The 16,274-nt window shown below is 31.9% G+C and overlaps 1 protein-coding gene across 1 annotated transcript in view; it reads left to right on the top strand.

Annotated features, from left to right (window-relative positions):
* LOC136978905 (ribose-phosphate pyrophosphokinase 1) overlaps window positions 1-16,274 on the top strand; it is a 56,179-nt gene that overhangs the window by 17,033 nt on the left and 22,872 nt on the right. The window contains exons 2-3 of the mRNA XM_067274742.1: window positions 8,438-8,621; window positions 11,721-11,819. Coding sequence (XP_067130843.1) covers window positions 8,438-8,621; window positions 11,721-11,819 — 283 coding nt within the window. The remainder of the gene's footprint in view (window positions 1-8,437; window positions 8,622-11,720; window positions 11,820-16,274) is intronic.

Below are 16,274 nucleotides of genomic sequence, written 5' to 3'. Positions count from 1 at the left end.
ATATAGATAAGGATGTCCAATTTAAAATAGAGGAAGAAAATGTGGCCGATAATAGTATACGATACTTAGACGTCATGATAACAAGAAACGAAAACGAATTAGATTTTGAACCTTTTAAAAAACCATGTTCAATTAACACCACAATAAAATATACTTCAAATATACCATTATATATAAAACAAAACATCTTTAACATGGAATACCGAAAAATACAGAATAGAACTAGTAAAGAAACTAATAAACTCAAATACATCATCGAATTGAAGAAAAAGTTTGCCCTAGACGGGTACCCAACCAGACTGATTCATAAATGGGAAAATAAAATTACTAATAACCAAACAAAAATAAAAGATAAAAAAACCGAATCGAAACCAAAATATGCCAGCTTCCCATACATTAGGAACCTTTATGAAGAAATCGACATAGATATGAGGAAAAATAATATAAAACTTGCTCCAAAATACGTAAACTTGTTATCTAGACTTAAAGCCAAACAAAGAAAAAAGAAACAGAAGATAAAAAAAGACGATATGAAAAACATAGTTTATAAGATACCATGTACTTGCGAAAATACCAACTTCTATATAGGAGAAACAAAACGAAAACTCAAAATAAGAGTGAAAGAACATATAGCCGATTTAAAGTACAACAGACTAAACTTAGTATTCCATGACCATTGTGTGTTAAATAACTGTAAAATCGATGATACTAAAACAAGCATTTTACATAGAGAAAAGAAGACATACAACAGGAAATTCAAAGAAAGTGTAGAAATCATTAAAAATAAAAATAATACCTGTATAAATACTAATCTAAGCATAAAAATTAATGAAAATTGGATTAAACTACTATAAAATATACTATAAAATAAAAAACTGTTTTAAGATCCGATGTTACGTCATTTGCATAGCGACAGATATTAAAAATATTAAAAGCGGAAAAAATAGCAATGGCCACGTGCTGTGTACTGATGAGTTCTAAAAAATCACCGCCAGGTCCCCGAATAATTTTATCGGAAAAGAAACCTATTAAAAAGGAATATTCCCCTGCTGATGCTCGACCAGACATATGCAAATTAGAAACAGATCGTACTCCGCAGTTGAGGTGGAGGAGTACGAGATCAGCGTTAGACAACACACCGGTAGACGAATCTCAGGTATGGTTTCACGAATACGATTTGTGAAGAATAACCCCGTATACTTCTACAGACTGATACTAAACCTTTTTTATGGAATTTTATCAAGATTCGTACCCTTGGACTATTACATCCATCTAAACTACCGAATGAGGTACGGACCAGCTTTTAATGGTATACAAGCTCTCACCACCAGGATTTAGAAGGTAACAACCTCTAAAAACTAATTATGTATACTGTCACGATATTTATTTTAAATATTTGTATATAGCCATCTCTTACTTTTTAATGTTTAGTTGGCTGAAGAGGGGCATCGGCCCGAAACGCGTTATGTAATAAAAAGCGTTCCAATCGAATAAAAAGGATGAAAAATTTGCCCAGTGTTTAAGTTTACGTCACTACATTGTGTCTTCGAAAGAAAAGAAAAGAAAAGAAAAGAAAAAATACAAAACACGGTTTCCTCAAGATAGAATTAAGTATTCCTATGCTATATATGAATAAATAATTGATTTACTGACATTTCCCCCCTTTTCTCTTGTATGCAGCCCGCGTCAGTTCAAAAGTTTTGAAATGCAGCCCTTACATAGATAAAGATTGCCCATCCCTGGTCTAGTCCATAACTGGATGTAAGATGTGAGCTTCATTGAAAGACACTTAGACACATTTTTGATCACAAATGCTACAAGAGCAGTGGCTGGTGGGCGCTATTGAATTTAGATGTTCCTAAATGTGAAGGTTAGAGAAAATGCTGTTGCTCCCAAGTAAATCCATTTTCTGCTAAAACTGTTGTCTTGAATGGGGATGGAGTATACCCCAGGTAGGCACTTCTTGTCAACAGGGTCTTTGGCATTTCTTAATAATGAATATATAGATGGGTTTCTTTTGTACGTAATATTGATTTTGTTGGCTCTTGCAATTTGTTTGTAAATCTTTCTCAGTTGTTGTTATATTTGGTGACCTTGAAAGTTTTAGTTATTTAGTGTGGAGGGATTGTTACTTAAGGATGAAACATCCGACAAGGCTTGATGGGTAACCATGTTTCTTTGTAATACTGATGTATAATCTAGCTTCATATCTGTCCTGGTCATGGGATGAATGTGTAAAAGCTCTTTTGACTAGGATTCTGAAGGCTGCTGTTTTGAAAAAGTATGGATCCAAAGATTCTGTTGAAATGAAGAGTGGCCTGTATACTCTAGTGGAAATGTGGCCTTTGTGAAGCATTAATTGGATGTCCAGGAAGTGAGTGGAATGGTGACTGTTGCTCAACACAAAGATGGAGGCCATAAAGATTTTTGTTGATGCAGGCATGATGACAGTATCTTCTTGTTGGATATTTTTGGTTTTGGTATGATTATTTTAATTTTAGGATAATTACTTTTGCCAAATGGAATACATCTTCAAGTACCTTCATCCCATCTAACCAGCCTCCCAGTAATACTCAACAACATTATTCCACTAACAACACTCAAATATCAAACAACACGTTTGTGTGTGTTGCTGTATCTGTTCTGAAACACTAGTTCATACTGAAGATTGCACTCTTGTTGACAATATCTCAACAGTAGTTACAACATAACATGTATCAATGAAAACATAAATTACAACCAGTAACACTATAGATACAGAATTAACTAGGATTGCATTCATTATTTTCAGTGCTTACAAGTATGGCCGAGCAAGATTTATACTTAAATCCAGAGTTTATTTAGTGTTTCAAACTTTGTTTTAGAATGATTTAATGGAATTCATATGTAATAGCTTTTGAGCATGTTCAGTATTGCCAACCAATTATGTTTATGAATAAGCAAAGGAATATGAAACTCTTAAGCTGGAGTTTAGACTCAATTATCATGTTAAATGTCCATACCAAATTTGGTCAAGATTTGTTAAGTGGTTTTGGGGAGTTTATTTAAATCCTCTGACATTTGAGTGTAAAGAAATGAACTTTGCTCAATCAGCTCAATTAACACAAACTTTTTCCAGGAAATAGCCACTAAATGTACAGATTTAGATTCCACACAAAGACCATGAATATGTAAAGTTAACATGTTGAAAGAACTAGGAAACCTTACATTATCTAAATACACGCAGTGTACATTAGTATATAGCTTTAAAATATAATTGCAAACAGACACAATTAAAACACAGACAAATTATAAGCCTATCTGACAAAAACTAGAAACACAGATAAATGATATTAGATGATAACTAGGCAATCGTAACAATGGTGGACTTCACGCCAATCTCTGAATAAGCAAGAAACGAGAAAATTAACATCCAGGCATTAAGTGTTTACCAATATCGCTATAATCACTAGCGCTTTCGACGAAACTATTTTCGTCTTCCTCAGGTAGATAAAAACGGTTAAAATCCTTTTTCGAATCAAAAAATTTTCGAAATGCAAAAACCGCTTTAGAACTTTGGAACAAAATCAACGATGGAACAGAGCGAGAAGAAATTTAAATGTGCGCGCGTGGTGACGTAGCGCATGCGCTATAAATTACTGAGATGTGGAGCTAGAGGTGTTGTTTTAATCTGTTATATAAGTTGACCCACATAACAGGCAAATCAAGCGTGGGAGTGTTGCACGATGTGGGTCAACTTATATAACAGATTAAAACAACACCTCTAGCTCCACATCTCAGTAATTTATAGCGCATGCACTACGTCACCATGCGCGCACATTTAAATTTCTTCTCGCTCTGTTCCATCGTTGATTTTGTTCCAAAGTTCTAAAGCGGTTTTTGCATTTCGAAAATTTTTTGATTCGAAAAAGGATTTTAACCGTTTTTATCTACCTGAGGAAGACGAAAATAGTTTCGTTGAAAGCGCTAGTGATTATAGCGATATTCGTAAACACTTAACGCCTGGATGCTAATTTTCTCGTTTCTTGCTTATAACTAGGCAAACTGACATAATATAAAAAACAACATAACAGCAAAATTAATGTAAAAGTTAGAAAAATTTTCATGGAAAGTGAAGCACACATGTAGAATAATCAGAGCTGTCAGAGGGAAAGGGGAGATGGAGGATTTTTCCCAAGCTCAGAGAAAATGGGCCCAAAGTGGTTCTTACTCCTATAAATTAATGTTTTTTATTAAGGAAAAAAAAACTTTAAGAATGCTTTTTATTAATAAAGAACAAGTAAAACAACAAGGTCATTTTTGGGATGAGACTATGTCTTGACTGTGCACCATTTTCTAAGGAAAAGAGAATAACGAGCATTAACCAACGAGGAAAAAGCCGACTCGGAGTCCTGGTGTAGATTATGGCGGGCTTTGTTGCCACCATGGCTACGATGGGTTGCGTTGTCACGGGCCTGTTCTTGGTTATGGTAAGCAGAAAGATATTTGTACTTGAATTGTTCCAATGTTGCTCTCGTTGTTTTACAGGATGGCGGAACAATGAGAGCAAGAGAATACACGCGTAACATGTGTCATATGTTTGTCAAAATTTGATTTCATAACATTTGCATTTCGAAATTTCCAATGAACAATGCATGTGCAAATCTCTCACTAGCACCTGTTTTAGAAACAGTGTCACCATTTTATATTTTATTTTAACTTGGTCCCCTGACAAGTTTGGTTGTTTTTTGTGTGCATGATTTGAGCACCTAATACTCTGTGCCAAATTGCAACTCCTGACATGTTCTTCTTCATACCTTTAAGGTGTCCAGCCATTGACAGCAGTGCAATTTTGTAGACAAGACATAGTGTCATCAAAAATTACATATTTTATTTGTTCAAAAAGAAGAGAAATGGTAAAAGGGATCTACTCTGTCTCAAGTACCATACAAGTTCTTAGCAGCCCTAAGAAGAATACATTGATATTCTCAAAGAAACTTTGCTGCCAAGTTACTCAGATGATAAACAATTATGTACTTTACAAAAACAACAACAAACTTACAGACAACTACTTACCACACAATCATAACACAGTGGCACACCAACAGGAAAACAACTTACAGACAATTGATCTTTACATTCAATAATGAAATTTAAGACAATAAAAACAATATTTGAGTCCTTTTTCCTTTATATCCTTTTATTCCAATCCAGGAACCACAAACAGCAGGTGACTTGAAGTAAAACTTCTAAAAATAACAGAAAATACTATCAAACGATTTACACACAATTAGAAATGAGCTTGATGTTGACCTGTTTTTGTAGGCTACGACATCTACAAACATTAAAAATCATTAAAAATCCTTCACAACATCATCCATGTTATATAATTGCATTTCAGCTGAGAGTCCTCTGGTAGATTTTCGGGCAGCCCAGAAATTATTTGCATAATTGTACATACTAATGATCTGCTCTTTGATCCAATCCAGTCAGACACAAAGCTGAAACAAGGTGGATCAAACAGGAAGAAAATCATGAAATGCCAATTATGTCCTGTGTTGAAATAAATATAAATGACCTTTCTTGTTGGGATTACTGGCTATATTCCAATTAGAAAAATTTTTGAGAATTCCATAATCCTGCATCTGCAGGTGTAGGAACACTGCCAGTAATTCAATGATCCAAAACTTACAGTTTAATTATGTTTAATTTGGTTGATTACTTGCATAACTAGATGTATTTTGGGTTGACTTACATTTTACAGTTCCTCATCAGTAATTTGTATTGAATCTACCATCTCCTTAAAAACAAAAGTACACAAACATGATATGGAACATATTTCACACCAATACATTAAGCAAAAGATAAGGACTGGTATAATACATTAGATTATGGATGTTATATTCTATCATAATAGACCGTTAGTCTTTAAAAGTGAAATTTAATACAACTTCAACCAAACTTTAACATACTTTAACACAACATGAAGTTCACTTTTAAAAACTAATGGTCTATTACAATAGAATATATCATCCATAATGTAATGTACTGTATCAGTCCTTATCTTTTGCTTAATGTATTGATGTGAAATATGTTCCACATTGTGTTTGTGTAGTTTTGGTTTTAAGGAGACAGTTGATTTAATTCAAATTACTAATGAGAGGCAGTAAAATGTAAGTTGGCCTGAAATTAATTGAGTTATGTATGTAATCAATCAAAATAAACATAATTAAACTAAGTTTTGGATCATTGAATTACCAGTAGAGTTCTTATGCACCTGTAGATGCAAGATTACAGAATTCTTAAGAGTTTTTCTAATTAACATAAATGACATTCAACATGCAGTACAAAGAATATACAGTTGGAAAACATCTGGTGCAGACAACATTCATAATTTGTACAAAAAATTTACATCTGCAACAGAATCTTGCCAAATATTTTGCATGCACAACATCACAAACATGAAACCTAAAAACAATATCACTAAAGCCCTTACACAGACCAGACCAATTATATACCTTCCTACAGAATACAAAATACACTTCATGCAATAAAAATTTTCAAAGTGTACAATAATCATACAAATGTACTAGAGATATAACCAGTGCTGATTCAATACCAGTATGTTGGTGTATTAGAATGCTACATAACCAAATGATTGCCTTAAATAATCAGGCTATCAATCCACTATTTAATGATTAAATACTAAGTAATTTGTTACTAGAGGTAGACATTATTACTTAGTATTTCATCGTTAAATAGATTTATAGCCTAATTATTTAAGGTGGTTGTTTAGTTATGTATCTATATACATATCAGGCTTCAGGATGTTTGATATACTTATTAGAATGCTCCCAATACGAGTATATTGGTGTGGGTACATTTCACAAACAGATATTTTGATTTTTTTTTATATACATCTTTTGAATCATTTTGCCATGGCAGACATTTGAACATACCAATGGACTGTAAAACTAATCCACTATAGACAGATCATTTTCTCTTTTATGTAACTTTGTGGGAGATTGGATGCATTTTTAGCAAACCTGTGCATCAAATTATAAATTCTGATGGCAAATTGCCACTTGTGTAAAAATGAAATGAATTAAAAATATGTTTTATTACATTTAAAAGTTCCAAACATAATTCAAACAAACATCAAAGAAAAAACTGGAGGAATGTACTTCATCTAACATAACCTTAATTGTTCCAGTTAATCACGTTCATACTTGTTCAAACGTTTTCGACTCCTTCTGGGTCATCTTCAGGATGACCCAGAAGGGTAATGTAATAATATAGAATATATTTTATGTTCATAACTTTTAAATTCAATGGAACATAATTGGACCCACTGATGATGAGCTAATCAACCCAAAAGTACTTAGGTTAAAAGTTTGTCTGTATAATTTGGACACTCATAAAAAGGCAGTAAGGATCTAATTTTGTAGATAAGATTATTGAATTCTGTAAGTATTTGGGGTATTTGAGTATTCAAGACATTTGAATATTTGAAATCTGGTTAATATTCAAATTCAAGAAAAGTAATATTTAACCATCTCTAAAATAAATATACCGTATTTACTCGCATATAAGATGAGGTTTTTATCCATTTTTCACTGCTTCGAAAACTTAGGTTGTCCTATATGTGCGAGCAAAGGATTCTTTTCGTTTTTGTATAATTTTTGTAAATTGTGTATTTGTATTTTTTAAACACCTTCCGGTGTTTTAAAAAAAAAAAAGTATTTTATTTGGGTTGTTTCAATCGTTCTTGTGTATTGTCAGAAGTAAAGATGAATGGCAATAGGAAAAGCAAAGCTTTTGAATTGAATTCCAAAATTACACAGGAGCCCGATATAAGTTTTAATTCATTTCCATGTGAAAACAGATGATTATTTGGAAATCATAATTCGAAGAAACTCATAAGTGTAATCGACGAAGAGTGAATTCGACAGTTAAGAATTGGCAAAAAAGGTTCCTGATTGTCCTGCTTTACATGAAAAAATTATGTTGTTGATTTTACAAGATTTTTCCTTGGTTTAAAATGCCAGTAATTTTTGTGGGACAATGTGTGCATTTGATATTTTATTTGTGATTAAATGAAATAAAATTAGAATTGTATTAATAAATGTAATTTTTTTCCTTTTGATCTTTAAAGTCACACCTCGTCCTATATGCGAGGTCATCTTATATTCGAGTAAATATGGTATGTAGTTTAATTGTTAGACTATACTCTAATTTAAATGTTTTATATTAAAGCAACTTACATTTTCAATTGATTTTTATTCTTTATATCTTTAATATGTTTTTGTCTTATAATTTTAAATGAATAGTATTCTAATGTTATGCATTGTATTAATTATGTATACTATGGTAATATTCATATATAAAAAACTTTTCATAATTTGAATATAATTTATATGATAATTTACAAATGTTATTCATTTAATGCATATTTCAGCGTGGAAGTTGGTGAGTCAGTACGTGGAGAAGATGTTTATATTGTTCAAAGTGGATGTGGAGAAGTTAATGACAATCTGATGGAATTATTAATTATGATTAATGCTTGCAAAATTGCTTCAGCATCACGTGTAACTGCTGTAATTCCATGCTTTCCTTATGCAAGACAAGATAAAAAGGACAAGGTATAGAAATAAAATAGATATAATTTAATTTTTAAATATAATTTATTGAAAAAGTATAGGAAAAGTCAAAATGTATAATTTTGACTTTTATATTTATTTGTAAAGGCACAAACTTTAATAGTCAAGTTAATGTTGATAAATTATCACAATTCACATGATAATTCACAATGTACAGTACATACTACTGTATTTTTGTGGATTGTCTGACATACCTATCTATCGAGAGAGACCAGGAAATCAAATATTTTCATATGGTAAAAAACTGGCATGGTTTAAGTGATATCATACATCCCTCTCTAAAGGGCACATTAAAAATGAATGCGTTTTTATTCTAAACCTGTGAAACTGTCAGCATTACATCAAAAACTATGGTTATTGTTTAATTTCTTCATTTTGTCTTCTTTCTAACAATGTAAAATACTCGTGGAATTTTGAAAGTGCATTTTTTATGTTTGTTTTATGGTAATTTGATTCAAAAAACACAAAAATAAACATATTAAATTTAAGAAACTTGCTGTAAATTATATCAATGCTGGCTTTGTGTGAAATTTGAGAGGATGGTGTTATTTTTAAGGTCAGAGTGGATGGTCAGTGTAGCCCACACTGACATACCACCACCATGCTAATTGTTTTATTGTCTTGTAAAGGAAAACTCTCTTCCTAATTTTAAGTCAGTCAAATTACAATGATATAACATTATTGTACTAGAAAGAATGTTTTTTAAACATTTGTTTAACAAGAAGTTTTATTATATATGAATAATTTTTTATTTTAATCGCAGTTTAACTGGCCAGTAACCCCAAGTTTCTGGCATATCGATCATTCCACGAAAATATAGTAGAAGCAATCTTTTCTTGATTAGTGAAAGTAAAAAATTATAGATTTATTTAATAATTTGATTCAAATGGAGTGAGAAAAAGAACAGGAAGCATTGTATAAAACTGTGTAAATTTATTAAATTAATAGTACAAGAAATACTGCTTAATGCACAATTTATCCAGAAGATTACTACAGTAATTGAATCTACACTGAACAGAGAATATATTTATTAAAAAAAAATGACAATTTATTTTAAGGGATTTTGTTTTACTTTAAATTAATTAGTACCAATTTAATAATAGGTTATAAAATCTATAAAAAAAAGTGGAGAGGATGAGTGATAAAAGTGGTGTAAGAGGATGAAATAGTGATAATTCTATTAACCTATTAAACCTAAATATTGAAATTATTTAAATTTTGTACTCACATATAAGTACCTACTCAGTGACTAAAAACTTTAAAGTAAAAAAGTACCAAATGTCATTACAAAGTACCAAATACCATTTTTTCATGTAAAGCAGGACAATCAGGAACCTTTTTTGCCAATTCTTAACTGTCGAATTCACTCTTCGTTCGATTACACTTATGAGTTTCTTCGAATTATGATTTCCAAATAATCATCTGTTTTCACATGGAAATGACATTATTTATTAACAATAAAAATTGTTACTTTTTATACTTTTTATTAACAATTTTTTAACAATTTATTTATTATTTTTATTTATCATTTATTTATTATTTATTTATTTATTAACAATTATACTTTTTATTAACAATAACTAAAACTTACCTCTCTTTTTTGGCATAAAGCTCTCAATGACATTTTGAATATAATTTTTAGAAATACATTTTTGAATTGCTCTTCATGTATCAATGCAGCATTTTTCATTTGGATTATTCAAAATTATGTCTGAAGTTATCTTTTAAAAGTCTGTTGAAAAAAGTCCAAATTTTGTGGAATTAAAGAGTAACAGGTATTTAATGAGAGATGAGTGTCTGGACTGAATTCTCAAGTTAAACTGGCAACATTGCTGCCAGCAATTTGACATTTGGTACTTTTTTACTTTAAAGTTTTTAGTCACTGAGTAGGTACTTATATGTGAGTACAAAATTTAAATAGTTTATAACTCAAATGGATCAAAATTATTTTAAATATACTACTAGCAGGAAACCATCAAAATTGATGTTTTTATTTAATTAAAATAATAATAATGAACTCATTAAAATTTGTCATTCTACACAAAAAATCATTAGTATAGCAAGTGTTTTCTGAGTTCATCTGTAGGTGTTGTGTCTGCCTGTTCTTTGGTACTATGAGACTTCTGTCAGTTTTGCATCTGGCCCAAAGGTAACAATTTAGCATTCTTAAGGATGACCAACTTTGACTTGTGGTGGATTTGAATTAATGTGTTGGTAGTGGTGGCCCAACTCATGGCACTCACCTAGTGAATAAAAAAATTCTTACCCCTACCAACAGTTGGACATTCAATTTTATTTTAGAATTTAAAAAATATAGAAGAAACAAAGACATTTTCAATTCTGTCTTGTTCAATCACAGCAACAAAACAGCCTTTGTTTTGTTGCTATGATAGAACAAGCAGAGATAGCCTTTTGTTAGAGGCTACACATTTGAAAAATTATGGAAAACAGTTAAAACATCTCATTGATTAAATATTATGTAAGAAATGGCTGCCCTTTAAAAGATTTCTCAATAAACAAATGAACAAAATAAAAGGTTGTCTCTGAGAAGGAAGACTCTTTTGGACTTGATGGAATTGAACACAACTTGGTTTCTTCTATATTTTTTAAAATGTAAAAATACATTTTATCATTTTAATTGAAATTTATATCAGAACTTCTTGAAATACAGTATTTTGAGTCCATTCTTTCAAGGCAGGCAAATTGTTGAGATCTGGGTTTGAAATTTTTACTGCTACAAATTTTTGTGATCTGGATGGGAAAGGGCTACATAAAGCATACTATGACAAGAGCAAATTTCATTCTAACTAATGAGTTAACAAAGAGTGATATATTTATAATAATAGGGTAAATTATATGCCAGAGTGCTTTTATGAAAATTTTATAACTCTCTTAGCACATTAAAGAGATAAGCGTGTGATGCGTTTACTAACATGAATCATGTATTTTATGTTTACTGTCATTTCAGAAAGATGTATTGTCATTACAAAATTGATAATATGTAATTTTATTAAGTTTTTGTCAATAAAATGCATAATATAAATATTTTTTAAAATATTAAAAAATTTATTCTTTTTCTAGAGTAGAGCCCCAATTTCAGCAAAATTAGTAGCAAATATGTTGTCTGTTGCTGGAGCAGATCATATTATCACAATGGATTTACATGCCTCTCAAATACAGGTAGGGAGAATATTCTTAACCATTTGATTATTTTGCACTTAATTTCAGTATTCTAGTTTAAAAGAAAAATATATAGTTAATTCATTTAGTGAAAGTTACACTATATTAATTTTAAAACAATAAAATAAAAATTTGCATTATCATTATCTTGAAAAATGTATAATAATGAAAATTTGTTGTACCTAATCAGATTTATTTCAGAATTGATTTGTACAGTACATTAAATTTGTATGTGTGTGTAAACAAATTATAATGTATAAACATTTTAATTCTTTTATTGACAATGTAATGAAATAAATAAAAGATAGTTAACATAGTACAGAATAAGAACAAATTAAAAGCTAATTTATGTTTCATTACAAATACAGTAGAAACCATGGTGATTACAATTCATGTAGTCATTATTGTTTGAGAACAATCATTAGTGAACTAATGATTAAAAATTTCATTGAAAATTGGTTAATAAGTAAGTATTTGTATAGAGGAAGAATAAATAATATTTTTACTTAAAAACCAAAAATAATTTCTTTGTGAACACAATGATGATATTAGTAATTATTAAGATCAATGGGCTTAATTTTTTTTACAGAAATCCACTCTATCTTCAGCACCAGAGTAAAATACAACTATGTAGTGTAATAAATTCCAACACTTGGCATTCTTTCATCTTTATTTTAGTTCAGTTGATGAACTAAACTAGTTCAATTAACTGAACTATTTTAATTCAGCCAACTGAACTAAAGATGAAAGAATGCCAAATGTTCGAATTTATTACACTACATAGTGTTTAAGCAACAAAAAAACTACAGTAGAGACTCGTTAATCGGAACCCCGGTAATTGGAATCGCCGGTAATCAGAACAATTTTCAGTCGGACTGTGTCGTACTGAATCAAACGTTTTTGATACTAAATTTACTTCTAAAGTATAATTTTCATGTTTTTATATTCTTCAATATATTTATTTTGTTTGTACAAAATGCAGAAATAATTTTTAACGATACGATAGCCTCGATTATTATTATAAAAATTTTTGTTAGGCTTAAAATCAACGAAAAATCAACACGAAGCAACACGCAATGGAGAAAAATTTGAACATTGGACAGGTTAATATATTTATTCGTACATAATCGGTAATCGAAACAAATCACTAATCTGAACAACCCCAGTCCCCAATTGATTCCGATTTTCGGTTCTCTACTGTATTATTATTATGTTGGGTTAAGTTAGATATACTCGGTTAACACCGGTGGCTAAGTACTATGCCGGACCAAAGTCAAGGCATAGTAACCAAAACAGAAATTAAAGAAGTGTATCAGTGTGTGTGTCTGTATTCAGGAATTTTCTCACAATATGACATGTATTCAATATAGTGGCCTTCTGTAGAGTGATGTATGTGTTTCTATTCAATTCTAATGTGCCCAGGCTTTTGTGTAGTGTGTGTGGTATGACACCTGTAGAGGAGAGAACTACAGGTACAATAAGCACCCTATCCATCCTCCACAGATGCCTTATTTCCTGGGCGAGTTCTGTGTACTTGCTAATTTTTTCAGTGCATGCGTTTTGTATATTGTGAGTGTTTGGAATGGATATGTCTATAATGTATGTGATTTTATTGTGTTTGTCAATGAGTGTGATGTCTGGTCTGTTGTGGTAAATTGTTTTATCTGTGATTATGGCTCTGTCGTAGTACATTTTGTGCGTGTTGTTTTCCAATACTGTCTGTGGAATGTATTTGTAGTATGGTTCGTGGATGTCTGCTAATTTGTGTTTCTTTGCAAGCTCTTGGTGTATTATATTTGCTACTTGGTTATGTCTGTGTAAATAATCTGTCTGTGCCAAGAGCTTGCAACCAGAGGTGATGTGTTGTATAGTTTCTGGCATGATGTGACATTTTCTGCATGTGTCATTTGTGAGTGTTGCATCTTTGAGTATGTGTTTTCTGTAGTTTTTAGTATTTATGACCTGATCCTGTATGGCAATCATGAATCCTTCCGTCTCCCCAAAGAGGCATCCCCGAGCTAACCAGCTGTTTGACGCAGTTTTGTCAACAAAATCCTGGGCCAGATCGTAAGGATGCCTGCCATGGAGTGCCTTTCGAGCCCACGATTGCTTAATGGTGTCTATGCTTTTTATATGTTGTGTTGTGTCCATATGATGTGAGTGTAAGTTTAATGGTGTGTTATTCGAGTCTGCTAGAGTTACTGCTTTATGTAATTGTGATGTTTCTTGTTTTTTGTAGAAAAACTCTCGCAGTGACTGTATTTGTTTGTAGTGAAGGTTAACTATGTCAATCAGGCCACGTCCGCCATCTTTACGTGGAAGGGTTAATCTTTCTGTGGCGGATTTAGGATGATGTTGTTTATGCTTAGTAAGTGTTGTTCTTGTTTTCCTTTGGAGTTGCTCAAGATCAGTGTGAGTCCAATGTATAACTCCAAAAGAATATGTGAGTACTGGGATGACATATGTGTTTATTGCTTTGACTGTGTGTTTTGCATTTAATTGTGTTCTGAGAATAGCATTTAACCTACTTTGGTATTCTTTAATTAATCTTTGCTTTATTTGTGTATGTTCTGTTAGTTTGGCCTGTTGGAATCCTAAATACTTGTAGAACTCGCCCTCTTCCATGGATTCAATAATGTCTCCATTTCCAAGTGCAAAATCTTCTTTCTTCAGGATTCCTTTTTCTATGTGAACTGTTTTGCATTTATCTAGGCCAAATTCCATTTGTATGTCCTTGGTGTATGAATGTGTGATTTGTAGGAGTTGATGAAGTTGTTTTTGTGTGGATGCATAAAGTTTTATGTCATCCATGTACATGAGATGTGACAGTGTAAACTGTGTTGTTTTTTTGTGTCTAATATTGTAACCATATTGCGTGTTGTTTAACATGTTGGATAATGGGTTCAGGGCTAAGCAGAACCAGAGAGGACTCAAGGAATCTCCTTGAAAAATTCCTCGCCTAATAAAAATTTGGTTTGTTTGTATGGAAGTGTTACTAACCCTGAGATGTAGTGTTGTTCTCCAGTGCTGCATAGTGTTTTGAAAGAATGCAATGAGTGATGGATGTATTTTGTACATGTGTAGGATATGTAGCAGCCAACTGTGTGGAACACTGTCGAATGCTTTTCTGTAGTCTATATATGTCATGTGTATGTTTCTGTGTTGTCTGTGTGCTTGCCGTAGAATGACTGAATCTATGAGTAACTGTTCTTTGCATCCCCTGTGGTTTCTACGACAACCTTTTTGTTGTTCTGTTAGAATGTCGTGTTCTTCAACATGTTTGTATATTTTGTTTGCGATACAGGATGTCAATAATTTGTAGAGTGTTGGAAGACATGTAATTGGTCTGTATTGTGTGGGGTCTGTGGTATTGTTGTTTTTAGGTTTCATGTAGGTGATGCCCTGAGTAAGAAAATTTGGCATGTCTTGTGGATTGATGATGATGTGTGTTAGATGTTTAGCTAGTTCCTGGTGCAGTGATGTAAACTTTTTGTACCAGAAATTGTGAATGTTGTCTACACCAGGTGTCTTCCAGTTGTGTGTTCTGTTAACAGTGTATTGGAAATCATGTATGTTTATTTCAACACAGGGCATAGTTGGTATGTTGTGCAAGTTTCTGTTCTCCTCCTCGATCCAGCCTGCATCAGCATTGTGCGTGACAGCACTGGACCAAAGAGAAGACCAGTATGTTGTGAGTTCTTCTTCTGTTGGTGTGCCACTGTGCTGTGTATCAGTGTTTGCTTTGTTATTAATTTGTCTGTAAAAGAGTTTTTCATTGTTTGTAAATAATTTATTTTGTTGTTTTCGTAGTGTACATGTTTTGTATCGTTTGAGTCTACGTGCTTTGGCAGCAAGTTTTTGCTTTAGTGTATCAATGTATTCTGTAATGCGTGTGTTGTGATGTTCGTGTTTTGTGTGTGTTTTTATTTTCTTGAAAATGTTTTTGAGCTGTTTCCTTAATTTGGGTGTTATGTTGTTTTTAGTGTATTGTGTCAGCCTGCCTAATTGCTGTCTAATGTCATTTATTTGTGTTTCTATTCTTCTCTGCCAGGCAGGCTTGTGATAAAATTGTGTTTTCTGTGTATATGCCTGTGATTGCACTTTCAGACCATGGTGTGTCACTACTGTGACTGCCCCAGCATAAACTAATGTATGAATGTCTGCGAGTGTGGAAATTGAATGAATGTAGTGTGGTAGTAAGTGAGTGTTTACATAATTTAGTGTTTTTCCTACTTCTTTTGATGTGTTGATTTTTGGTATTCGTGGTCGTTGTGTGGGATCTATACCTGTATATTTAGTGAGTGTTTCCTGAAATATAAATGAGAGCGTATTAACTAAATCCATGTCTATGTTATCAGTGATGGACGAGGAAGTGTCTGTAGTATCATTAGTGGTAATTGTTGTATGTGTGTTATTATCAATGCTTGTTACTGGATTATCCTGACAGGTTACGTG

Source organism: Centruroides vittatus, unplaced genomic scaffold, assembly GCF_030686945.1.
Source record: "Centruroides vittatus isolate TY-2023 unplaced genomic scaffold, ASM3068694v2 contig_563, whole genome shotgun sequence".
Taxonomy (NCBI): domain Eukaryota; kingdom Metazoa; phylum Arthropoda; class Arachnida; order Scorpiones; family Buthidae; genus Centruroides; species Centruroides vittatus.
This window is presented reverse-complemented; position numbering and strand designations above follow the sequence as displayed.